The sequence below is a fragment of the Lingula anatina genome, chromosome 6 (genome assembly GCF_051362555.1).
Source record: "Lingula anatina isolate TDL-2025a chromosome 6, LinAna3.0, whole genome shotgun sequence".
NCBI lineage: Eukaryota > Metazoa > Brachiopoda > Lingulata > Lingulida > Lingulidae > Lingula > Lingula anatina.
In genome coordinates, this window is record NC_141772.1 from 18,236,856 (window position 1) to 18,264,815 (window position 27,960).

General features: G+C 31.8%; 1 protein-coding gene across 3 annotated transcripts; it reads left to right on the top strand.

The window, feature by feature from the left end:
• The first annotated feature begins 6,250 nt into the window (after positions 1-6,250).
• Positions 6,251-14,536, top strand: LOC147761290 (uncharacterized). Of its 3 annotated transcripts, XM_087016409.1 has the most exons (4): positions 6,251-6,818; positions 8,660-8,944; positions 10,786-11,039; positions 14,478-14,536. In XM_087016409.1, exons 1-4 carry the CDS (start codon positions 6,659-6,661, stop codon positions 14,517-14,519), a joined length of 741 nt encoding a protein of 246 aa, XP_086872535.1. In that variant the 5' UTR covers positions 6,251-6,658; the 3' UTR covers positions 14,520-14,536. The 3 variants fall into 3 exon arrangements, 1 of the variants encoding a protein (XP_086872535.1); XR_015335325.1 differs by lacking the exon at positions 14,478-14,536 and having other exon boundaries at positions 8,660-8,913; positions 10,786-11,281; XR_015335326.1 differs by lacking the exon at positions 14,478-14,536 and having other exon boundaries at positions 6,251-6,787; positions 10,786-11,281.
• Positions 14,537-27,960: the final 13,424 nt, after the last annotated feature.

The window sequence follows — 27,960 nt, forward strand, 5'->3', positions numbered from 1 at the left end:
TTGAAGGGTGGGATGCTTAAGGGGGGGTTGTCGTTATCCGATAAAGTGGATTTTCTTTATTCGTTTAGTCTTAGACCTAAATTTGAATATCTTATTATGTCCATGGTTTAGTTGATCCAACTTCGGATACGTCACAGTAATGGTACCATGATAGGTTTTGGACCCTTTCCAGCAAAAGGGCAATTTTTTCAAACCAACATCCTCGAATATGGGCCTAAACAAATAATTTGGCCTGTACACCATAAATGGATTTTGATTATAGTTCAAAAACTTTGACTTTCATCCAAACTTTTTTTTTTCATTTATAACTATATCCATGTGTGACTTTCAAATAATGTTTTTATTTTTATGAACTGTCCCTTAAAGTAGAAAATTTCCTTCATGGGGTTTTAATTTAGAACCTCTACATCACTCAACTAAAAAAGAAATGACCACTTTATGTCATTCTCTGCTTTTACTGAAACAAAAACAAACCCAACTCTTGGTTACCGTCATGGCAGGAAGTTTTATTACAAAAAGTGTGCCAGATGTTAACAGCGCTGAATACAGAGCCCTGACAGAAATGTCTGTACATTATTATTATTATTATGTACTCATGAAACATGCACATACACATACTAGCTAATACATACCTTAACTTGTAAAGATAATGCTGTAGTAAATTAGGGACCACAGTTGTAGATGTCCAAGTTTAAACACACTGGACAATTTGGAGAAGAATACATACATGCCAGGCCCATACAATGTAAATTGGCTAGTACAAGTGTAATCGTTGAAAAATGTAACTAAATCGATGTCATGCTTGCTTTATACGTAACTTTATAAATAACTTTATAAAAGAAGATTCAAAGAGAAAAAAATAATCAGAAAAACTAATAAATGCACATATCAATTCCATTTTCAACTGTAATCATTTTGAACACAAATCTGTCACTCAAAAGGCAACACCTCACACTGTTGTCAGTAACAGGAAAACAATTCAGAGAAAAACCACCAGAGAAAAAAAAATGGGTGAAAAAAAACTAAGTACACCCAGGAGTCCCTCCTTCCACAAGGCAGAGATTTAAGATTGTACAACCGTTGACACAGTCCAATACACAAGTTGTGCAACAGTTAAAGAAAGAGAAATTATTTCCAAAGTCTTATAATAAACACTGAATTTTTTTAAAAAATATCGCTGTAATTGGGACAGTATTGTTTCATATGAAATTTACTAACAGCAGAGTAATAGACTGTAGAGACAGGAATACCTGGAAGAAAAGATGTCCCACACAAGCCCATCATTATATACCTTTCTAGCCATTTCATTTATTGTGTTGCAAGGAACCAGTCTGAAAAAGAAATGGTAATACCGATATAATGAAGGAAAATTTATTTTCAGATAATCTGAAAGCTGGAGGTGTTTGGTAAGGGGACTGTCCTAGGGGGCAGGGTCACCCATCATGGTGTCAACCTTGCAATACACAATAATTTGGGTGTCCCTTCTCTGAGGACAGAGGTGCTGCTGCCCACAGCTTCCACCATAGAGTGAAAATTTGTAAAGCCACAAACAGTATAATCTTTTTTTTATATCAAAATGAGAAAATGATGACATAAGATGAAAATAACTTGCTTTTAAACTGAAAAAGAAAATGAAAGTTTCACATGTTTAGGTATTTTTATATCTTTATCAATTCCTCACAGAGTACACCTTCCAGCTCTCCAGCCAGATATTCTCCTGCACAAAAACTCCACCTCTGAGTGAAACTTTAGTTAAAGACATGGAAACATGGTAGATTTTATTCCATCCTAAAAGATAGATGGGTAATCAAGGGTTACTTTACATTCCATATTTTATTTTGGACAGCCAAGTCCACAGTAAGAGTAATTCTCAAAGAAAACCTATTAAAAGCTAAACTAGTGGGCAGGGCGACTTCCCTCGGGGGATGGAACCCCAAGAGAGGTGTGAACCTGTCAAGGTTCACCAGTGTGGGTGTCCCATCTCTCAGGGCAGTATCTTTGTATTTTACTTTTTTATTTTGAATAGCCAAGGCCACTGTTAGAATAATCTTGACAAATAACTTTTTTAAGGCTAAAGTGGTGGACAGGGGAACTGCCCTCAGGGGGAAGGGACACCCGGCATGGTGTCAATTTGCCAAGATACATCAACTTTTTAAAAGAAGATATTCACATGCTTTTGTTCAATTAAGGTCACACTTTTTTATTTTTATGGATGACATCCTCTGGGTACCCCAAAATCGGTGCGAGAGGGCGAAAAAAAAAACAGTCCAAAAAAAAAAATACTGCTTAAGTAAAGGAATGCTGGAAACACAAATTTTACCACAGAAACATGTATCAAACTAACAATATGTCTTTATCCATGCTCTCAAAATATTAAAGCATTGTGAATACTTTGTAGAAATGTAAAAAAAAGTCATGAATAGATATACTTCTTATTACAAAATCTATTAAGGTTATTTCATGCATTTTGTTGGTATAGCAATCAATAAAACAAATATCAAACAGTGTGTCTTTATTTGTATTTTCAGAATATTAAAGCATTTTGAACACTTCACAGAAATGTTTAAAAAATAATGCAAAGATATGCTTAATACTACCAAATCTATTAAAGGTCATTTCGGACGATGCCATTTTGTCTACTTCGGCTCACACGGCCAAACTGTCAGGTGGCCTGTCCGACCTTCAGCCCACCAAATACCTCAACGCCCTTGTCGACCCTTTTTTCGCTACAGAAAACCTGGTAGCCTATGTGCTGCTTTGTACAGAATGCCTTTAGCACAATTGTAAAAAGGTGATACCTCCATGCCCAATATCAATGGCATACCAATCCAAAACGACGGCACCCGTTCTCTTGACTTTAATTGTCGTGTAGTTTGAAAGTAATCCTAGAGATAAATTTGACGGCAAAGCGGCCACATTTCCACGTGGCGATAATAGGCATGCACAGAAAGCTCATTTCCTGGCAAATTCAATAACGACGTTTGCGACAACCGACTTCGTTGGGAACTGGGGGGGGGGGGGATTTTTTTTTCGGAGAACGGGCGAAAATCGGTGCGCGCGCAGGATGTCATCCATAAAAATAAAAAAGTGTGGCCTAATATCACCCTAACATGCATGTAGCAGGTATGATATTAATGCATGCAAGTGTTCAGTTCCTAACCAATCTGTATTAAGATTGTAATAAGACTGTCGGAGTAATACAGAAATAGGTAATTCGACAACAGCTTTTATCTCTTAAAGCCCTCAAATGATAAAATTGATAATTAAAAGTTAACAAACAGGTTTGACTACAAGATAAAAGGTCAGAAAGGGCTGAAGAATAAAGTGACTGGAAGGGGTCAGGAACATCATGTAACTTACTCTTTGACATGAAGACTTCATGAGCTGTTTCTCTATTTCAGAAAAACCAGGAAAAGTTATATAGCTTAAAACCTATAGGTTTCACAGCACATTGCAAGAGGTTGGAAAGTTTACACCAATGAGAGGTTAACAAGCAGTAAAAATAAATGAAAAATAAATAAATAAATAAATAAGAAAAAACCGGGAAGGCACATCAAAGATCATGCAGCCAGACATGATAGTACTGGAACTGCTGAGAAACACCAAAGAAAAAAGTTTTTGTGAAAAAACTTTCCAGTGCTACATGTATAAAGAAAAATAAATGACACAAATCACATTAAAAGAAATACTTGTCATTTATAAGACATTAAATCCAAACATGAAGAATCAAGTGTAAAAATAATTTTAATTAATTAAAATGCACTTTTGAAGACCACAACCTAATTAATGGTGATGCTTGCTATGTGGAGCTACATGTATAAGCCTTATAAATGAAATGGGCAAAGTAAATAGAATTTGAGTATCTTAAATAGTATAATTTTTAAAGTATAAGTATAATTTTTAAAGAGGCAAAATAGGTAGACAAGTTTTAAAATTCCTGATACTCACATTTAATTATAATAAGCAATTTCCATTAATTGTTATGTAAATTCAATAAAAATTGCATTTTTGAGAGGACCCCCTCTCAAAAAGAAGCTGAACATGGTATATATATAAACAAAAGTCACAAGGCAACAAGATAACCACAAATTTAACATCAACAAGGAAACAACTTGGATAAAAGGACAGTAATACTGTACATTCACTGCAAATCTAACCACTCAGAAAGTGTCATCAATGCTATATTGAACTTAATAAACATGAGGCTATCCATAATTTCCTGCAATGAAAACATGTTCAAAACATCAAAGAGCGAGTACTAAGATACACTTAGTAACTCAGATATTGAAAAACTAGCAAGTAATTCAGTTTCATGGGCTATAAAAGACACTGAAAATGCTAATGTGTGAAAAATAAAATATTCAAAAAAAAATAATAATAAAATTGAATAATTACCGTAAATGTAAACCAATCAGGCCGATTTTCGAAAGCAACCTGCCTTCTTACCAAACAAAGCCACTCAGTTAACTTAATATAAAACAAAAATAAGGTTTGGCAGTTACAGGGTGAACATCACCATAAGTAGTGCAAAAAAACCAAGAATAATTACCATAAATGTAAATCGATTGTGCCAATTTTCAAAAGTAACATGCTTCTTTGCCAAACAAAGCCAATTAGTAAACTTTAAAGTAAAACAAATAATACGGAAAAAGCTAATGTCCCTACGTAGAGAGGTAAGAAAATTTGATTCATGAAACTCATATTGTTATTTGACTGTCTTGAAAATTGCTGCATCCATTATCTTGTTTGTCTGTTACATGTGAAGTTCAGTAGTCCTGTGTCTCCTAGTACAGTGTAGTAGTCTTGAGTCGTTGTGTTCCATTGTGGCAGTATAGTCCTGTGTATCCTAGTACGGTGTAGTAGTCTGGAGTCATTGTGTTCCATTGTGGTAGTATAGTCCTTTGCCTGCTAGTACAGTGTAGTAGTCTGGAGTCATTGTGTTCCATTGTGGTAGTATAGTCCTGTGCCTGCTAGTACAGTGCAGTAGTCTGGAGTCATTGTGTTCCATTGTGGTAGTATAGTCCTGTGCCTGCTAGTACAGTGTAGTAGTCTGGAGTCATTGTGTTCCATTGTGGTAGTATAGTCCTGTGCCTGCTAGGACAGTGTAGTAGTCTGGAGTCATTGTGTTCCATTGTGGTAGTATAGTCCTGTGCCTGCTAGTACAGTGTAGTAGTCTGGAGTCATTGTGTTCCATTGTGGTAGTATAGCCCTGTGCCTGCTAGGACAGTGTAGTAGTCTGGAGTCATTGTGTTCCATTGTGGTAGTATAGCCCTGTGCCTGCTAGGACAGTGTAGTAGTCTGGAGTCATTGTGTTCCATTGTGGTAGTATAGCCCTGTGCCTGCTAGGACAGTGTAGTAGTCTGGAGTCATTGTGTTCCATTGTGGTAGTATAGTCCTGTGCCTGCTAGTAGAGTGTAGTAGTCTGGAGTCATTGTGTTCCATTGTGGTAGTATAGTCCTGTGCCTGCTAGGACAGTGTAGTAGTCTGGAGTCATTGTGTTCCATTGTGGTAGTATAGCCCTGTGCCTGCTAGTACAGTGTAGTAGTCTGGAGTCATTGCATTCCATTGTGGCAGATGATGATGGACAGATGATGGACTGGAAAAGACAAAAAAGTCAGTGATCAGGCTTTTTCCTCAAGATCCAAAATATTAGAATCTGAAATTTCAGTAAATTTATTAAAAAATAAAAATAAACTTTCAAAATAAAGTGTTGTTGTAAGTCAAGGGGGGGGGGGGGGGGTCGTCCGAACAAATTAAAGCAGTGAGTAACACTTATCTGAATAGTAGCTCTCTCAGTGAAGACAGGACTTCCACTAGTGATAAATATAACAACAAGAACTCAAAATTCTCTCATTAAATTTTTAAAATAAAAGGTTTAACTATCCTGACTTTAAAACACTTGTTGATGAATATGATTTACTCTGTTTTACAGAGACTAAAACTCATGGAATTTAGCAGTCTTTTCTATGTAATTTTCAGTTTTCTGCAATTCATTTGCTCTGAAAATCTTTTTCATAAGACACATTCAACTGATGAGCTTATCACAGATTTTTATTGTTGTTATGCATCATCTATCCAAATTTCACAAATATTAAACAAGATTTGTGAAAATTATTAACGTTTAACTATTTTTTGGCATGGAATTTAGCAGTCTTTTAAATGTCATTTTCAGTTTTCTCGCATTTATATGCTCTGAAAATTTCTTTTTCATGAGACACAGTCAACTGATGAGCTTATCACAGATTTTTATTGTTGTTATGCATCATCTGTCCAAATTTCACAAATATTAGACAAGATTTGTGAAAATTATTAACATTTAACTATTTTAAGGCACTGCATTTCGCAGTTTTTTCAATGTCATTTTCAGTTTTCTCAATTTTATATATTCCAAAAATATCCTATTTATTATGCACAGTCAACTGTTAAGGTTAACTTTATCAAAATTATAAATGTTTATCAATTTTAGTGTGGGAAATTTGTCAATTTTTAGAATTTAATTTTCACATTTTTCAAACATATTGTTCTTTTTCCAGGTGCCTTTTCCATACAGCGTGGTGGCTTTTTTGGTGAACTGATTCTTCCTGTCTGGTCATGGCTAATTCCTATAGAAAGAACAGGCAGCAAAAGACAACAGCAAGAGCAATGCTATATCTCATCCATGTGTACAATAGATGGTACATGGCAAGCTTTAGGACATTGTCAAATGGTGTGCTTAACCCGATTCCAGAAACCGATCATAAGGAGGAATCTGCATCTGGTATTGGTAGTAAGGAGATGTCTTAAATGGGTATATATTCTTTTCCACAGGACAATTATGGGTAATTTGTCACCTCTTACACAAACAAACTCAAATCATAATATTTGATGTTTAATGTGAGGCTAATTAGATGTTGTGAAATTGAAAAAAAAAAAACGTTTTAGATAATTCTCACTCTTCCCATACAAAATGTCAAACAACTACACTTCTATTACACACTGTCAACTGTTAAGCTTATCACAGATTTTTGTTATTGTTGAGCATCATTTGTTCAAATTCCACAAATATTGTTCAAGATTTGTGAAAATTATTAACGTTTAACTATTTTAAGGCACCGCATTTGGCAGTCTTTTAAATGTCATTTTCAGTTTTCTCACATTTATATGCTCTGAAAATTTCTTTTTCATGAGACACAGTCAACTGATGAGCTTATCACAGATTTTTATTGTTGTTATGCATCATCAATCCAAATTTCACAAATATTAGACAAGATTTGTGAAAATTGTTAATGTTTAACTATTTTTATTGAACCCTTTTGGCAGTCTTATCAATGCAATTTTCAGTTCTCGGCAATTCATTTGCTCTGAAAAATCTTTTTCATGAGACACAGTCAACTGATGAGCTTATCACAGATTTTTATTGTAGTTTTGCATCATCTGTCCAATTTTCACAAATATTAGACAAGATTTGTGAAAATTATTAACGTTTAACTATTTTATGGCATGGAATTTAGCAGTCTTTTCTATGTAATTTTCAGTTTTCTGCAATTCATTTCCTCTGAAAAATCTTTTTCATAAGACACATTCAACTGATGAGCTTATCACAGATTTTTATTGTTGTTATGCATTATCTATCCAAATTTCACAAATATTAAACAAGATTTGTGAAAATTATTAAGGTTTAACTATTTTTTGGCATGGAATTTAGCAGTCTTTTAAATGTCATTTTCAGTTTTCTCACATTTATATGCTCTGAAAATTTCTTTTTCATGAGACACAGTCAACTGATGAGCTTATCACAGATTTTTATTGTTGTTATGCATCATCTGTCCAAATTTCACAAATATTAGACAAGATTTGTGAAAATTATTAACGTTTAACTATTTTAAGGTACCGCATTTCGCAGTTTTTTCAATGTCATTTTCAGTTTTCTCAAATCTCGGCAATTCATTTGCTCTGAAAAATCTTTTTCATGAGACACAGTCAACTGATGAGCTTATCACAGATTTTTATTGTTGTTTTGCATCATCTGTCCAATTTTCACAAATATTAGACAAGATTTCTGAAAATTATTAATGTTTAACTATTTTATGGCATGGAATTTAGCAGTCTTTTCTATGTAATTTTCAGTTTTCTGCAATTCATTTGCTCTGAAAATCTTTTTCATAAGACACATTCAACTGATGAGCTTATCACAGATTTTTATTGTTGTTATGCATCATCTATCCAAATTTCACAAATATTAAACAAGATTTGTGAAAATTATTAACGTTTAACTATTTTTTGGCATGGAATTTAGCAGTCTTTAAATGTCATTTTCAGTTTTCTCGCATTTATATGCTCTGAAAATTTCTTTTTCATGAGACACAGTCAACTGATGAGCTTATCACAGATTTTTATTGTTGTTATGCATCATCTGTCCAAATTTCACAAATATTAGACAAGATTTGTGAAAATTATTAACGTTTAACTATTTTAAGGCACCGCATTTCGCAGTTTTTTCAATGTCATTTTCAGTTTTCTCAATTTTATATATTCCAAAAATATCCTATTTATTATGCACAGTCAACTGTTAAGGTTAACTTTATCAAAATTATAAATGTTTATCAATTTTAGTGTGGGAAATTTGTCAATTTTTAGAATTTAATTTTCACATTTTTCAAACATATTGTTCTTTTTCCAGGTGCCTTTTCCATACAGCGTGGTGGCTTTTTTGGTGAACTGATTCTTCCTGTCTGGTCATGGCTAATTCCTATAGAAAGAACAGGCAGCAAAAGACAACAGCAAGAGCAATGCTATATCTCATCCATGTGTACAATAGATGGTACATGGCAAGCTTTAGGACATTGTCAAATGGTGTGCTTAACCCGATTCCAGAAACCGATCATAAGGAGGAATCTGCATCTGGTATTGGTAGTAAGGAGATGTCTTAAATGGGTATATATTCTTTTCCACAGGACAATTATGGGTAATTTGTCACCTCTTACACAAACAAACTCAAATCATAATATTTGATGTTTAATGTGAGGCTAATTAGATGTTGTGAAATTGAAAAAAAAAAACGTTTTAGATAATTCTCACTCTTCCCATACAAAATGTCAAACAACTACACTTCTATTACACACTGTCAACTGTTAAGCTTATCACAGATTTTTGTTATTGTTGAGCATCATTTGTTCAAATTCCACAAATATTGTTCAAGATTTGTGAAAATTATTAACGTTTAACTATTTTAAGGCACTGCATTTGGCAGTCTTTTAAATGTCATTTTCAGTTTTCTCACATTTATATGCTCTGAAAATTTCTTTTTCATGAGACACAGTCAACTGATGAGCTTATCACAGATTTTTATTGTTGTTATGCATCATCAATCCAAATTTCACAAATATTAGACAAGATTTGTGAAAATTGTTAATGTTTAACTATTTTTATTGAACCCTTTTGGCAGTCTTATCAATGCAATTTTCAGTTCTCGGCAATTCATTTGCTCTGAAAAATCTTTTTCATGAGACACAGTCAACTGATGAGCTTATCACAGATTTTTATTGTAGTTTTGCATCATCTGTCCAATTTTCACAAATATTAGACAAGATTTGTGAAAATTATTAACGTTTAACTATTTTATGGCATGGAATTTAGCAGTCTTTTCTATGTAATTTTCAGTTTTCTGCAATTCATTTCCTCTGAAAAATCTTTTTCATAAGACACATTCAACTGATGAGCTTATCACAGATTTTTATTGTTGTTATGCATTATCTATCCAAATTTCACAAATATTAAACAAGATTTGTGAAAATTATTAAGGTTTAACTATTTTTTGGCATGGAATTTAGCAGTCTTTTAAATGTCATTTTCAGTTTTCTCACATTTATATGCTCTGAAAATTTCTTTTTCATGAGACACAGTCAACTGATGAGCTTATCACAGATTTTTATTGTTGTTATGCATCATCTGTCCAAATTTCACAAATATTAGACAAGATTTGTGAAAATTATTAACGTTTAACTATTTTAAGGTACCGCATTTCGCAGTTTTTTCAATGTCATTTTCAGTTTTCTCAAATCTCGGCAATTCATTTGCTCTGAAAAATCTTTTTCATGAGACACAGTCAACTGATGAGCTTATCACAGATTTTTATTGTTGTTTTGCATCATCTGTCCAATTTTCACAAATATTAGACAAGATTTCTGAAAATTATTAATGTTTAACTATTTTATGGCATGGAATTTAGCAGTCTTTTCTATGTAATTTTCAGTTTTCTGCAATTCATTTGCTCTGAAAATCTTTTTCATAAGACACATTCAACTGATGAGCTTATCACAGATTTTTATTGTTGTTATGCATCATCTATCCAAATTTCACAAATATTAAACAAGATTTGTGAAAATTATTAACGTTTAACTATTTTTTGGCATGGAATTTAGCAGTCTTTTAAATGTCATTTTCAGTTTTCTCGCATTTATATGCTCTGAAAATTTCTTTTTCATGAGACACAGTCAACTGATGAGCTTATCACAGATTTTTATTGTTGTTATGCATCATCTGTCCAAATTTCACAAATATTAGACAAGATTTGTGAAAATTATTAACGTTTAACTATTTTAAGGCACCGCATTTCGCAGTTTTTTCAATGTCATTTTCAGTTTTCTCAATTTTATATATTCCAAAAATATCCTATTTATTATGCACAGTCAACTGTTAAGGTTAACTTTATCAAAATTATAAATGTTTATCAATTTTAGTGTGGGAAATTTGTCAATTTTTAGAATTTAATTTTCACATTTTTCAAACATATTGTTCTTTTTCCAGGTGCCTTTTCCATACAGCGTGGTGGCTTTTTTGGTGAACTGATTCTTCCTGTCTGGTCATGGCTAATTCCTATAGAAAGAACAGGCAGCAAAAGACAACAGCAAGAGCAATGCTATATCTCATCCATGTGTACAATAGATGGTACATGGCAAGCTTTAGGACATTGTCAAATGGTGTGCTTAACCCGATTCCAGAAACCGATCATAAGGAGGAATCTGCATCTGGTATTGGTAGTAAGGAGATGTCTTAAATGGGTATATATTCTTTTCCACAGGACAATTATGGGTAATTTGTCACCTCTTACACAAACAAACTCAAATCATAATATTTGATGTTTAATGTGAGGCTAATTAGATGTTGTGAAATTGAAAAAAAAAACGTTTTAGATAATTCTCACTCTTCCCATACAAAATGTCAAACAACTACACTTCTATTACACACTGTCAACTGTTAAGCTTATCACAGATTTTTGTTATTGTTGAGCATCATTTGTTCAAATTCCACAAATATTGTTCAAGATTTGTGAAAATTATTAACGTTTAACTATTTTAAGGCACTGCATTTGGCAGTCTTTTAAATGTCATTTTCAGTTTTCTCACATTTATATGCTCTGAAAATTTCTTTTTCATGAGACACAGTCAACTGATGAGCTTATCACAGATTTTTATTGTTGTTATGCATCATCAATCCAAATTTCACAAATATTAGACAAGATTTGTGAAAATTGTTAATGTTTAACTATTTTTATTGAACCCTTTTGGCAGTCTTATCAATGCAATTTTCAGTTCTCGGCAATTCATTTGCTCTGAAAAATCTTTTTCATGAGACACAGTCAACTGATGAGCTTATCACAGATTTTTATTGTAGTTTTGCATCATCTGTCCAATTTTCACAAATATTAGACAAGATTTGTGAAAATTATTAACGTTTAACTATTTTATGGCATGGAATTTAGCAGTCTTCTATGTAATTTCTAGTTTTCTGCAATTCATTTCCTCTGAAAAATCTTTTTCATAAGACACATTCAACTGATGAGCTTATCACAGATTTTTATTGTTGTTATGCATTATCTATCCAAATTTCACAAATATTAAACAAGATTTGTGAAAATTATTAAGGTTTAACTATTTTTTGGCATGGAATTTAGCAGTCTTTTAAATGTCATTTTCAGTTTTCTCACATTTATATGCTCTGAAAATTTCTTTTTCATGAGACACAGTCAACTGATGAGCTTATCACAGATTTTTATTGTTGTTATGCATCATCTGTCCAAATTTCACAAATATTAGAAAAGATTTGTGAAAATTATTAACGTTTAACTATTTTAAGGTACCGCATTTCGCAGTTTTTTCAATGTCATTTTCAGTTTTCTCAAATCTCGGCAATTCATTTGCTCTGAAAAATCTTTTTCATGAGACACAGTCAACTGATGAGCTTATCACAGATTTTTATTGTTGTTTTGCATCATCTGTCCAATTTTCACAAATATTAGACAAGATTTCTGAAAATTATTAATGTTTAACTATTTTATGGCATGGAATTTAGCAGTCTTTTCTATGTAATTTTCAGTTTTCTGCAATTCATTTGCTCTGAAAATCTTTTTCATAAGACACATTCAACTGATGAGCTTATCACAGATTTTTATTGTTGTTATGCATCATCTATCCAAATTTCACAAATATTAAACAAGATTTGTGAAAATTATTAACATTTAACTATTTTTTGGCATGGAATTTAGCAGTCTTTTAAATGTCATTTTCAGTTTTCTCGCATTTATATGCTCTGAAAATTTCTTTTTCATGAGACACAGTCAACTGATGAGCTTATCACAGATTTTTATTGTAGTTTTGCATCATCTGTCCAATTTTCACAAATATTAGACAAGATTTGTGAAAATTATTAACGTTTAACTATTTTATGGCATGGAATTTAGCAGTCTGCTATGTAATTTTCAGTTTTCTGCAATTCATTTCCTCTGAAAAATCTTTTTCATAAGACACATTCAACTGATGAGCTTATCACAGATTTTTATTGTTGTTATGCATTATCTATCCAAATTTCACAAATATTAAACAAGATTTGTGAAAATTATTAAGGTTTAACTATTTTTTGGCATGGAATTTAGCAGTCTTTTAAATGTCATTTTCAGTTTTCTCACATTTATATGCTCTGAAAATTTCTTTTTCATGAGACACAGTCAACTGATGAGCTTATCACAGATTTTTATTGTTGTTATGCATCATCTGTCCAAATTTCACAAATATTAGACAAGATTTGTGAAAATTATTAACGTTTAACTATTTTAAGGTACCGCATTTCGCAGTTTTTTCAATGTCATTTTCAGTTTTCTCAAATCTCGGCAATTCATTTGCTCTGAAAAATCTTTTTCATGAGACACAGTCAACTGATGAGCTTATCACAGATTTTTATTGTTGTTTTGCATCATCTGTCCAATTTTCACAAATATTAGACAAGATTTCTGAAAATTATTAATGTTTAACTATTTTATGGCATGGAATTTAGCAGTCTTTTTTATGTAATTTTCAGTTTTCTGCAATTCATTTGCTCTGAAAATCTTTTTCATAAGACACATTCAACTGATGAGCTTATCACAGATTTTTATTGTTGTTATGCATCATCTATCCAAATTTCACAAATATTAAACAAGATTTGTGAAAATTATTAACGTTTAACTATTTTTTGGCATGGAATTTAGCAGTCTTTTAAATGTCATTTTCAGTTTTCTCGCATTTATATGCTCTGAAAATTTCTTTTTCATGAGACACAGTCAACTGATGAGCTTATCACAGATTTTTATTGTTGTTATGCATCATCTGTCCAAATTTCACAAATATTAGACAAGATTTGTGAAAATTATTAACGTTTAACTATTTTAAGGCACCGCATTTCGCAGTTTTTTCAATGTCATTTTCAGTTTTCTCAAATCTCGGCAATTCATTTGCTCTGAAAAATCTTTTTCATGAGACACAGTCAACTGATGAGCTTATCACAGATTTTTATTGTTGTTTTGCATCATCTGTCCAATTTTCACAAATATTAGACAAGATTTCTGAAAATTATTAATGTTTAACTATTTTATGGCATGGAATTTAGCAGTCTTTTCTATGTAATTTTCAGTTTTCTGCAATTCATTTGCTCTGAAAATCTTTTTCATAAGACACATTCAACTGATGAGCTTATCACAGATTTTTATTGTTGTTATGCATCATCTATCCAAATTTCACAAATATTAAACAAGATTTGTGAAAATTATTAACGTTTAACTATTTTTTGGCATGGAATTTAGCAGTCTTTTAAATGTCATTTTCAGTTTTCTCGCATTTATATGCTCTGAAAATTTCTTTTTCATGAGACACAGTCAACTGATGAGCTTATCACAGATTTTTATTGTTGTTATGCATCATCTGTCCAAATTTCACAAATATTAGACAAGATTTGTGAAAATTATTAACGTTTAACTATTTTAAGGCACCGCATTTCGCAGTTTTTTCAATGTCATTTTCAGTTTTCTCAATTTTATATATTCCAAAAATATCCTATTTATTATGCACAGTCAACTGTTAAGGTTAACTTTATCAAAATTATAAATGTTTATCAATTTTAGTGTGGGAAATTTGTCAATTTTTAGAATTTAATTTTCACATTTTTCAAACATATTGTTCTTTTTCCAGGTGCCTTTTCCATACAGCGTGGTGGCTTTTTTGGTGAACTGATTCTTCCTGTCTGGTCATGGCAAATTCCTATAGAAAGAACAGGCAGCAAAAGACAACAGCAAGAGCAATGCTATATCTCATCCATGTGTACAATAGATGGTACATGGCAAGCTTTAGGACATTGTCAAATGGTGTGCTTAACCCGATTCCAGAAACCGATCATAAGGAGGAATCTGCATCTGGTATTGGTAGTAAGGAGATGTCTTAAATGGGTATATATTCTTTTCCACAGGACAATTATGGGTAATTTGTCACCTCTTACACAAACAAACTCAAATCATAATATTTGATGTTTAATGTGAGGCTAATTAGATGTTGTGAAATTGAAAAAAAAAAAACGTTTTAGATAATTCTCACTCTTCCCATACAAAATGTCAAACAACTACACTTCTATTACACACTGTCAACTGTTAAGCTTATCACAGATTTTTGTTATTGTTGAGCATCATTTGTTCAAATTCCACAAATATTGTTCAAGATTTGTGAAAATTATTAACGTTTAACTATTTTAAGGCACCGCATTTGGCAGTCTTTTAAATGTCATTTTCAGTTTTCTCACATTTATATGCTCTGAAAATTTCTTTTTCATGAGACACAGTCAACTGATGAGCTTATCACAGATTTTTATTGTTGTTATGCATCATCAATCCAAATTTCACAAATATTAGACAAGATTTGTGAAAATTGTTAATGTTTAACTATTTTTATTGAACCCTTTTGGCAGTCTTATCAATGCAATTTTCAGTTCTCGGCAATTCATTTGCTCTGAAAAATCTTTTTCATGAGACACAGTCAACTGATGAGCTTATCACAGATTTTTATTGTAGTTTTGCATCATCTGTCCAATTTTCACAAATATTAGACAAGATTTGTGAAAATTATTAACGTTTAACTATTTTATGGCATGGAATTTAGCAGTCTTCTATGTAATTTTCAGTTTTCTGCAATTCATTTCCTCTGAAAAATCTTTTTCATAAGACACATTCAACTGATGAGCTTATCACAGATTTTTATTGTTGTTATGCATTATCTATCCAAATTTCACAAATATTAAACAAGATTTGTGAAAATTATTAAGGTTTAACTATTTTTTGGCATGGAATTTAGCAGTCTTTTAAATGTCATTTTCAGTTTTCTCACATTTATATGCTCTGAAAATTTCTTTTTCATGAGACACAGTCAACTGATGAGCTTATCACAGATTTTTATTGTTGTTATGCATCATCTGTCCAAATTTCACAAATATTAGACAAGATTTGTGAAAATTATTAACGTTTAACTATTTTAAGGTACCGCATTTCGCAGTTTTTTCAATGTCATTTTCAGTTTTCTCAAATCTCGGCAATTCATTTGCTCTGAAAAATCTTTTTCATGAGACACAGTCAACTGATGAGCTTATCACAGATTTTTATTGTTGTTTTGCATCATCTGTCCAATTTTCACAAATATTAGACAAGATTTCTGAAAATTATTAATGTTTAACTATTTTATGGCATGGAATTTAGCAGTCTTTTCTATGTAATTTTCAGTTTTCTGCAATTCATTTGCTCTGAAAATCTTTTTCATAAGACACATTCAACTGATGAGCTTATCACAGATTTTTATTGTTGTTATGCATCATCTATCCAAATTTCACAAATATTAAACAAGATTTGTGAAAATTATTAACGTTTAACTATTTTTTGGCATGGAATTTAGCAGTCTTTTAAATGTCATTTTCAGTTTTCTCACATTTATATGCTCTGAAAATTTCTTTTTCATGAGACACAGTCAACTGATGAGCTTATCACAGATTTTTATTGTTGTTATGCATCATCTGTCCAAATTTCACAAATATTAGACAAGATTTGTGAAAATTATTAACGTTTAACTATTTTAAGGCACCGCATTTCGCAGTTTTTTCAATGTCATTTTCAGTTTTCTCAAATCTCGGCAATTCATTTGCTCTGAAAAATCTTTTTCATGAGACACAGTCAACTGATGAGCTTATCACAGATTTTTATTGTTGTTTTGCATCATCTGTCCAATTTTCACAAATATTAGACAAGATTTCTGAAAATTATTAATGTTTAACTATTTTATGGCATGGAATTTAGCAGTCTTTTCTATGTAATTTTCAGTTTTCTGCAATTCATTTGCTCTGAAAATCTTTTTCATAAGACACATTCAACTGATGAGCTTATCACAGATTTTTATTGTTGTTATGCATCATCTATCCAAATTTCACAAATATTAAACAAGATTTGTGAAAATTATTAACGTTTAACTATTTTTTGGCATGGAATTTAGCAGTCTTTTAAATGTCATTTTCAGTTTTCTCGCATTTATATGCTCTGAAAATTTCTTTTTCATGAGACACAGTCAACTGATGAGCTTATCACAGATTTTTATTGTTGTTATGCATCATCTGTCCAAATTTCACAAATATTAGACAAGATTTGTGAAAATTATTAACGTTTAACTATTTTAAGGCACCGCATTTCGCAGTTTTTTCAATGTCATTTTCAGTTTTCTCAAATCTCGGCAATTCATTTGCTCTGAAAAATCTTTTTCATGAGACACAGTCAACTGATGAGCTTATCACAGATTTTTATTGTTGTTTTGCATCATCTGTCCAATTTTCACAAATATTAGACAAGATTTCTGAAAATTATTAATGTTTAACTATTTTATGGCATGGAATTTAGCAGTCTTTTCTATGTAATTTTCAGTTTTCTGCAATTCATTTGCTCTGAAAATCTTTTTCATAAGACACATTCAACTGATGAGCTTATCACAGATTTTTATTGTTGTTATGCATCATCTATCCAAATTTCACAAATATTAAACAAGATTTGTGAAAATTATTAACGTTTAACTATTTTTTGGCATGGAATTTAGCAGTCTTTTAAATGTCATTTTCAGTTTTCTCGCATTTATATGCTCTGAAAATTTCTTTTTCATGAGACACAGTCAACTGATGAGCTTATCACAGATTTTTATTGTTGTTATGCATCATCTGTCCAAATTTCACAAATATTAGACAAGATTTGTGAAAATTATTAACGTTTAACTATTTTAAGGCACCGCATTTCGCAGTTTTTTCAATGTCATTTTCAGTTTTCTCAATTTTATATATTCCAAAAATATCCTATTTATTATGCACAGTCAACTGTTAAGGTTAACTTTATCAAAATTATAAATGTTTATCAATTTTAGTGTGGGAAATTTGTCAATTTTTAGAATTTAATTTTCACATTTTTCAAACATATTGTTCTTTTTCCAGGTGCCTTTTCCATACAGCGTGGTGGCTTTTTTGGTGAACTGATTCTTCCTGTCTGGTCATGGCAAATTCCTATAGAAAGAACAGGCAGCAAAAGACAACAGCAAGAGCAATGCTATATCTCATCCATGTGTACAATAGATGGTACATGGCAAGCTTTAGGACATTGTCAAATGGTGTGCTTAACCCGATTCCAGAAACCGATCATAAGGAGGAATCTGCATCTGGTATTGGTAGTAAGGAGATGTCTTAAATGGGTATATATTCTTTTCCACAGGACAATTATGGGTAATTTGTCACCTCTTACACAAACAAACTCAAATCATAATATTTGATGTTTAATGTGAGGCTAATTAGATGTTGTGAAATTGAAAAAAAAAAAACGTTTTAGATAATTCTCACTCTTCCCATACAAAATGTCAAACAACTACACTTCTATTACACACTGTCAACTGTTAAGCTTATCACAGATTTTTGTTATTGTTGAGCATCATTTGTTCAAATTCCACAAATATTGTTCAAGATTTGTGAAAATTATTAACGTTTAACTATTTTAAGGCACCGCATTTGGCAGTCTTTTAAATGTCATTTTCAGTTTTCTCACATTTATATGCTCTGAAAATTTCTTTTTCATGAGACACAGTCAACTGATGAGCTTATCACAGATTTTTATTGTTGTTATGCATCATCAATCCAAATTTCACAAATATTAGACAAGATTTGTGAAAATTGTTAATGTTTAACTATTTTTATTGAACCCTTTTGGCAGTCTTATCAATGCAATTTTCAGTTCTCGGCAATTCATTTGCTCTGAAAAATCTTTTTCATGAGACACAGTCAACTGATGAGCTTATCACAGATTTTTATTGTAGTTTTGCATCATCTGTCCAATTTTCACAAATATTAGACAAGATTTGTGAAAATTATTAACGTTTAACTATTTTATGGCATGGAATTTAGCAGTCTTCTATGTAATTTTCAGTTTTCTGCAATTCATTTCCTCTGAAAAATCTTTTTCATAAGACACATTCAACTGATGAGCTTATCACAGATTTTTATTGTTGTTATGCATTATCTATCCAAATTTCACAAATATTAAACAAGATTTGTGAAAATTATTAAGGTTTAACTATTTTTTGGCATGGAATTTAGCAGTCTTTTAAATGTCATTTTCAGTTTTCTCACATTTATATGCTCTGAAAATTTCTTTTTCATGAGACACAGTCAACTGATGAGCTTATCACAGATTTTTATTGTTGTTATGCATCATCTGTCCAAATTTCACAAATATTAGACAAGATTTGTGAAAATTATTAACGTTTAACTATTTTAAGGTACCGCATTTCGCAGTTTTTTCAATGTCATTTTCAGTTTTCTCAAATCTCGGCAATTCATTTGCTCTGAAAAATCTTTTTCATGAGACACAGTCAACTGATGAGCTTATCACAGATTTTTATTGTTGTTTTGTATCATCTGTCCAATTTTCACAAATATTAGACAAGATTTCTGAAAATTATTAATGTTTAACTATTTTATGGCATGGAATTTAGCAGTCTTTTCTATGTAATTTTCAGTTTTCTGCAATTCATTTGCTCTGAAAATCTTTTTCATAAGACACATTCAACTGATGAGCTTATCACAGATTTTTATTGTTGTTATGCATCATCTATCCAAATTTCACAAATATTAAACAAGATTTGTGAAAATTATTAACGTTTAACTATTTTTTGGCATGGAATTTAGCAGTCTTTTAAATGTCATTTTCAGTTTTCTCGCATTTATATGCTCTGAAAATTTCTTTTTCATGAGACACAGTCAACTGATGAGCTTATCACAGATTTTTATTGTTGTTATGCATCATCTGTCCAAATTTCACAAATATTAGACAAGATTTGTGAAAATTATTAACGTTTAACTATTTTAAGGCACCGCATTTCGCAGTTTTTTCAATGTCATTTTCAGTTTTCTCAAATCTCGGGAATTCATTTGCTCTGAAAAATCTTTTTCATGAGACACAGTCAACTGATGAGCTTATCACAGATTTTTATTGTTGTTTTGCATCATCTGTCCAATTTTCACAAATATTAGACAAGATTTCTGAAAATTATTAATGTTTAACTATTTTATGGCATGGAATTTAGCAGTCTTTTCTATGTAATTTTCAGTTTTCTGCAATTCATTTGCTCTGAAAATCTTTTTCATAAGACACATTCAACTGATGAGCTTATCACAGATTTTTATTGTTGTTATGCATCATCTATCCAAATTTCACAAATATTAAACAAGATTTGTGAAAATTATTAACGTTTAACTATTTTTTGGCATGGAATTTAGCAGTCTTTTAAATGTCATTTTCAGTTTTCTCGCATTTATATGCTCTGAAAATTTCTTTTTCATGAGACACAGTCAACTGATGAGCTTATCACAGATTTTTATTGTTGTTATGCATCATCTGTCCAAATTTCACAAATATTAGACAAGATTTGTGAAAATTATTAACGTTTAACTATTTTAAGGCACCGCATTTCGCAGTTTTTTCAATGTCATTTTCAGTTTTCTCAATTTTATATATTCCAAAAATATCCTATTTATTATGCACAGTCAACTGTTAAGGTTAACTTTATCAAAATTATAAATGTTTATCAATTTTAGTGTGGGAAATTTGTCAATTTTTAGAATTTAATTTTCACATTTTTCAAACATATTGTTCTTTTTCCAGGTGCCTTTTCCATACAGCGTGGTGGCTTTTTTGGTGAACTGATTCTTCCTGTCTGGTCATGGCAAATTCCTATAGAAAGAACAGGCAGCAAAAGACAACAGCAAGAGCAATGCTATATCTCATCCATGTGTACAATAGATGGTACATGGCAAGCTTTAGGACATTGTCAAATGGTGTGCTTAACCCGATTCCAGAAACCGATCATAAGGAGGAATCTGCATCTGGTATTGGTAGTAAGGAGATGTCTTAAATGGGTATATATTCTTTTCCACAGGACAATTATGGGTAATTTGTCACCTCTTACACAAACAAACTCAAATCATAATATTTGATGTTTAATGTGAGGCTAATTAGATGTTGTGAAATTGAAAAAAAAAAAACGTTTTAGATAATTCTCACTCTTCCCATACAAAATGTCAAACAACTACACTTCTATTACACACTGTCAACTGTTAAGCTTATCACAGATTTTTGTTATTGTTGAGCATCATTTGTTCAAATTCCACAAATATTGTTCAAGATTTGTGAAAATTATTAACGTTTAACTATTTTAAGGCACCGCATTTGGCAGTCTTTTAAATGTCATTTTCAGTTTTCTCACATTTATATGCTCTGAAAATTTCTTTTTCATGAGACACAGTCAACTGATGAGCTTATCACAGATTTTTATTGTTGTTATGCATCATCAATCCAAATTTCACAAATATTAGACAAGATTTGTGAAAATTGTTAATGTTTAACTATTTTTATTGAACCCTTTTGGCAGTCTTATCAATGCAATTTTCAGTTCTCGGCAATTCATTTGCTCTGAAAAATCTTTTTCATGAGACACAGTCAACTGATGAGCTTATCACAGATTTTTATTGTAGTTTTGCATCATCTGTCCAATTTTCACAAATATTAGACAAGATTTGTGAAAATTATTAACGTTTAACTATTTTATGGCATGGAATTTAGCAGTCTTCTATGTAATTTTCAGTTTTCTGCAATTCATTTCCTCTGAAAAATCTTTTTCATAAGACACATTCAACTGATGAGCTTATCACAGATTTTTATTGTTGTTATGCATTATCTATCCAAATTTCACAAATATTAAACAAGATTTGTGAAAATTATTAAGGTTTAACTATTTTTTGGCATGGAATTTAGCAGTCTTTTAAATGTCATTTTCAGTTTTCTCACATTTATATGCTCTGAAAATTTCTTTTTCATGAGACACAGTCAACTGATGAGCTTATCACAGATTTTTATTGTTGTTATGCATCATCTGTCCAAATTTCACAAATATTAGACAAGATTTGTGAAAATTATTAACGTTTAACTATTTTAAGGTACCGCATTTCGCAGTTTTTTCAATGTCATTTTCAGTTTTCTCAAATCTCGGCAATTCATTTGCTCTGAAAAATCTTTTTCATGAGACACAGTCAACTGATGAGCTTATCACAGATTTTTATTGTTGTTTTGCATCATCTGTCCAATTTTCACAAATATTAGACAAGATTTCTGAAAATTATTAATGTTTAACTATTTTATGGCATGGAATTTAGCAGTCTTTTCTATGTAATTTTCAGTTTTCTGCAATTCATTTGCTCTGAAAATCTTTTTCATAAGACACATTCAACTGATGAGCTTATCACAGATTTTTATTGTTGTTATGCATCATCTATCCAAATTTCACAAATATTAAACAAGATTTGTGAAAATTATTAACGTTTAACTATTTTTTGGCATGGAATTTAGCAGTCTTTTAAATGTCATTTTCAGTTTTCTCGCATTTATATGCTCTGAAAATTTCTTTTTCATGAGACACAGTCAACTGATGAGCTTATCACAGATTTTTATTGTTGTTATGCATCATCTGTCCAAATTTCACAAATATTAGACAAGATTTGTGAAAATTATTAACGTTTAACTATTTTAAGGTACCGCATTTCGCAGTTTTTTCAATGTCATTTTCAGTTTTCTCAAATCTCGGCAATTCATTTGCTCTGAAAAATCTTTTTCATGAGACACAGTCAACTGATGAGCTTATCACAGATTTTTATTGTTGTTTTGCATCATCTGTCCAATTTTCACAAATATTAGACAAGATTTCTGAAAATTATTAATGTTTAACTATTTTATGGCATGGAATTTAGCAGTCTTTTCTATGTAATTTTCAGTTTTCTGCAATTCATTTGCTCTGAAAATCTTTTTCATAAGACACATTCAACTGATGAGCTTATCACAGATTTTTATTGTTGTTATGCATCATCTATCCAAATTTCACAAATATTAAACAAGATTTGTGAAAATTATTAACGTTTAACTATTTTTTGGCATGGAATTTAGCAGTCTTTTAAATGTCATTTTCAGTTTTCTCGCATTTATATGCTCTGAAAATTTCTTTTTCATGAGACACAGTCAACTGATGAGCTTATCACAGATTTTTATTGTTGTTATGCATCATCTGTCCAAATTTCACAAATATTAGACAAGATTTGTGAAAATTATTAACGTTTAACTATTTTAAGGCACCGCATTTCGCAGTTTTTTCAATGTCATTTTCAGTTTTCTCAAATCTCGGCAATTCATTTGCTCTGAAAAATCTTTTTCATGAGACACAGTCAACTGATGAGCTTATCACAGATTTTTATTGTTGTTTTGCATCATCTGTCCAATTTTCACAAATATTAGACAAGATTTCTGAAAATTATTAATGTTTAACTATTTTATGGCATGGAATTTAGCAGTCTTTTCTATGTAATTTTCAGTTTTCTGCAATTCATTTGCTCTGAAAATCTTTTTCATAAGACACATTCAACTGATGAGCTTATCACAGATTTTTATTGTTGTTATGCATCATCTGTCCAAATTTCACAAATATTAGACAAGATTTGTGAAAATTATTAACGTTTAACTATTTTAAGGTACCGCATTTCGCAGTTTTTTCAATGTCATTTTCAGTTTTCTCAAATCTCGGCAATTCATTTGCTCTGAAAAATCTTTTTCATGAGACACAGTCAACTGATGAGCTTATCACAGATTTTTATTGTTGTTTTGCATCATCTGTCCAATTTTCACAAATATTAGACAAGATTTCTGAAAATTATTAATGTTTAACTATTTTATGGCATGGAATTTAGCAGTCTTTTCTATGTAATTTTCAGTTTTCTGCAATTCATTTGCTCTGAAAATCTTTTTCATAAGACACAGTCAACTGATCAGCTTATCACTGATTTTTTATGTTGTTATGCATCATCTGTTCAAATTTCACAAATATTGGACAAGATTTGTGAAAATTATTGACGTTTCAGTATTTTATGGCATGGATTTTAGCAGTCTTTTCAATGTAATTTTCAGTTTTCTGCAATTCATTTGCTCTGAAAAGTCTTTTTCATGAAACACATTCAACTGATGAGCTTATCACAGATTTTTATTGTTGTTATGCATCATCTATCCAAATTTCACAAATATTAAACAAGATTTGTGAAAATTATTAACGTTTCAGTATTTTATGGCATGGATTTTAGCAGTCTTTTCAATGTAATTTTCAGTTTTCTGCAATTCATTTGCTCTGAAAAGTCTTTTTCATGAAACACATTCAACTGATGAGCTTATCACAGATTTTTATTGTTGTTATGCATCATCTGTCCAAATTTCACAAATATTAAACAAAATTTGTTAAAATTATTAACGTTTAACTATTTTAAGGCACCACATTTCCCAGTTTTTTCAATGTCATTTTCAGTTTTCTCAATTTTATATATTCCAAAAATATCCTATTCATTAGACACAGTCAACTGTTAAGGTTAACTTTATCAAAATTATAAGTATTTAACTATTTAAGTGTGGGAAATTTGTCAATTTTTAGAATTTAATTTTCACTTTTTTGAAACATATTGTTCTTTTTCTAGGTGCCCTTTTCCATACAGCATGGTGGCTCTTTTGGCGAACTGATTCTTCCTGTCTGGTCATGGCTAATTCCTATAGAAAAAACAGCAAAAGACAACAGCAAGAGCAATGCTATGTCTCATCCATGTGTACAATAGATGATATATGGCAAGCTTTAGGACATTGTCAAATGGTGTGCTAAACCCGATTCCAGAAACCGATTGTAAGGAGGAATCTGCATCTGGTATTGGTAGTAAGGAGATGTCTTATTTGGGTATATATTCTTTTCCAGAGGACAATTATGGGTAATTTGTCTCCTCTTACACAAACAAACTCAAATCATAATATTTGATGTTTAATGTGAGGCTAATTAGATGTTGTGAAATTGAAAAAAAAAATGTTTTAGATAATTCTCACTCTTCCCATACAAAATGTTAAACATCTACACTTCTATTACACACTGTCACATGTTAAGGTGGGTAATAGGGTTAACTACGCTTAAAATCATGTTTTTGAGTTTTTTGTGTGTTTCTATTTATCAAAAAAGCATCTAATGTTGGATGTAATAATTTTTTTGAATTTGCACTGCAAAATGTGTCTTTTGATGAGTTTTTCAACCTGCACGTGCCCCAGTCAGGCTGACATCTCTGTTGCTAAGGGTCGTTGCCATGAGGGGGGCAGAGCATAGTTAATGAGTTATAAGCCGATAACGTGTGCGGTGATAGGTCATAAGTCTTACATCAGCTAAGCAGTGAAGAAGTCGAGTATGCTACGGGGAAGAGAAAAGTTCGTGTTAAAAGTCCATTTCCAGAGGAAAGAAAGAAAATTTTGAGAGTATGTGGGCGGTTGGAGGTAAACTGGTTTTTGTTCAGTCAGATGATGAGAGAGAGAGAATCTACCTGGAGTGAGTGCTCGTAAGATTTTGAAGGACTTTGAACAGCCCTCGGAGTCTTCTGACAGTGATCGTGAGGAAGAAACAGTAGCTACTGGGTACAGGCTTTGGCACAGTGGACAGTTGTTAGAAAGTGCCTACAAGTAGTGTGTTTGTTGTGTGTGAGAGAAATCCAAGCAATGGTTGACAGCATGATTAAAAAAAAGAACAATGAAAATAAAACGCAAGTCAACTTGCATTTTGCGATGTTTGGAGAAAAACAATGTCAAAATCACAGATCAAGCGGGAAGAAAGAGTTCAAAATGTACCCAAAATAAAAATCATAAAAAGACTTATTGAAAAAATTAATACCCCCCCCCCCACCCTTGAGTTCACAGTTACCAGGATAATTAGTTAAGAACTACTACTGTCACCCAGTTTTATCTGATCACTTTGCTGATAACAGAAAAGGAATCTCTCAGGTAAAATTACTCGATTGCCGAGGGAGACCCATTGAAAGGTTCAAATGCAACTTCACACCTCTTAATTGCGGTTAAACATAATCGCCTTTGTTAGCGCTTCCTTCTACATATCCTTGACACCCTACTGGGCATCACTAGGCTAGGGTCCTCTCCAGAGCTGTCAATCAAAATGGCGGCACGCTAACAAGCCTAACAAGTGGTCGGAAAATGTAACAAAAGCACGATTTTCTGACCTTTCAAAGCACCTAAACAAAATATTTTTAGATGACAATGAGCAATGGTTCCATCTGATCGTATAACCGATAACAGGTAAATTTGCCAGCTAAGCATTTGACTAATAAGCTCTGTTAACCAACCTGTGAACGTTTTTGGCTGTTTTAACAGCTTTCTATAACGACGAGATAAGTGAATCGCTGCCAAGTATATCTCACTATCTGAGCAACCGAACGTTACAAAAGTTGCACCTATTGTTGTTGGGAATGTGGACTACAGCATGATGTCAGGGTGTAAAATACCACTTTGGGTATTTTATAATTGTACCACCAGCGTAGGCGCTGGCGGTACACATGGTTTTAGTCCCGACCCGTATGTTCCGCCGGCTCCGCCGGCTCCTGCAGTCACTGTTACCACTTCTTTTTTGCATTTTGTAGAGCATGTAAAGCCCAACACTGGAGGTGGTCTCCGTTTTTTTGTATTCCATACGGTTTTCGAGTTACGCTGTATCAAAAAGTACATATTGGTGGTGAAAGCAAAATGAGCAGTACGGTAATGGATAATAAATTTTGAACTCCAGAAAAATAAAACATAAGGCTTGGCAAAGCAGACAACTTGTGGTCAAAAATGACATTATTTCATCAAATTTGAACATCTGGAACTTCAGAGCACCTCCCATTTCAAGAATTTTGACCAAAATGACCTTTTCTTTATTCTAATTAATTTTTTCTGTAGGAAATTTATGGCACATTATGGTAACTCCAAAATTGTACCATTTAGTCCCTTATATCTCCAAAACTGGCAGAGATAGGTCCATAGTTACTATTGAAGTTGAATAGGAAGTCATATACTGGCAATCTAAATGTGACCTTAAAATTGACCTTTGACCTACTTTTCACCATGAACTGAACTTTGCAAATTTTGCTTCCCTTTTATCTCCAAAACTGGCAGAGATAGGTCCATAGTCTCTATTGAACTTGAATAGGAAATCATATACTGGCAATCTACATGTGACCTTAAAATTGACCTTTGACCTACTTTTTGCCATGAACTGAACTTTGCAAATTTTGCTTCCCTTTTATCTCCAAAACTGGCAGAGATAGGTCCATAGTCTCTATTGAACTTGAATAGGAAAGCAAATATACTGGCAATCTACATGTGACCTTAAAATTGACCTTTGACCTACTTTTCACCATGAACTGAATTTTGCAAATTTTGATTCCCTTTTATCTCCAAAACTGGCAGAGATAGGTCCATAGTTACTATTGAAGTTGAATAGGAAGTCATATACTGGCAATCTAAATGTGACCTTAAAATTGACCTTTGACCTACTTTTCACCATGAACTGAACTTTGCAAATTTTGCTTCCCTTTTATCTCCAAAGTTACGCTGTATCAAAAAGTACATATTGGTGGTGAAAGCAAAATGTGCAGTACGGTAATGGATAATAAATTTTGAACTCTGGAAAAATAAAACATAAGGCTTGGCAAAGCAGACAACTTGTGGTCAAAAATGACATTATTTCATCAAATTTGAACATCTGGAACTTCAGAGCACCTCCCATTTCAAGAATTTTGACCAAAATGACCTTTTCTTTATTCTAATTAATTTTTTCTGTAGGAAATTTATGGCACATTATGGTAACTCCAAAATTGTACCATTTAGTCCCTTATATCTCCAAAACTGGCAGAGATAGGTCCATAGTTACTATTGAAGTTGAATAGGAAGTCATATACTGGCAATCTACATGTGACCTTAAAATTGACCTTTGACCTACTTTTCACCATGAACTGAACTTTGCAAATTTTGCTTCCCTTTTATCTCCAAAACTGGCAGAGATAGGTCCATAGTCTCTATTGAAGTTGAATAGGAAGTCATATACTGGCAATCTAAGTGTGACCTTAAAATTGACCTTTGACCTACTTTTCACCATGAACTGAACTTTGCAAATTTTGATTCCCTTTTATCTCCAAAACTGGCAGAGATAGGTCCATAGTTACTATTGAAGTTGAATAGGAAGT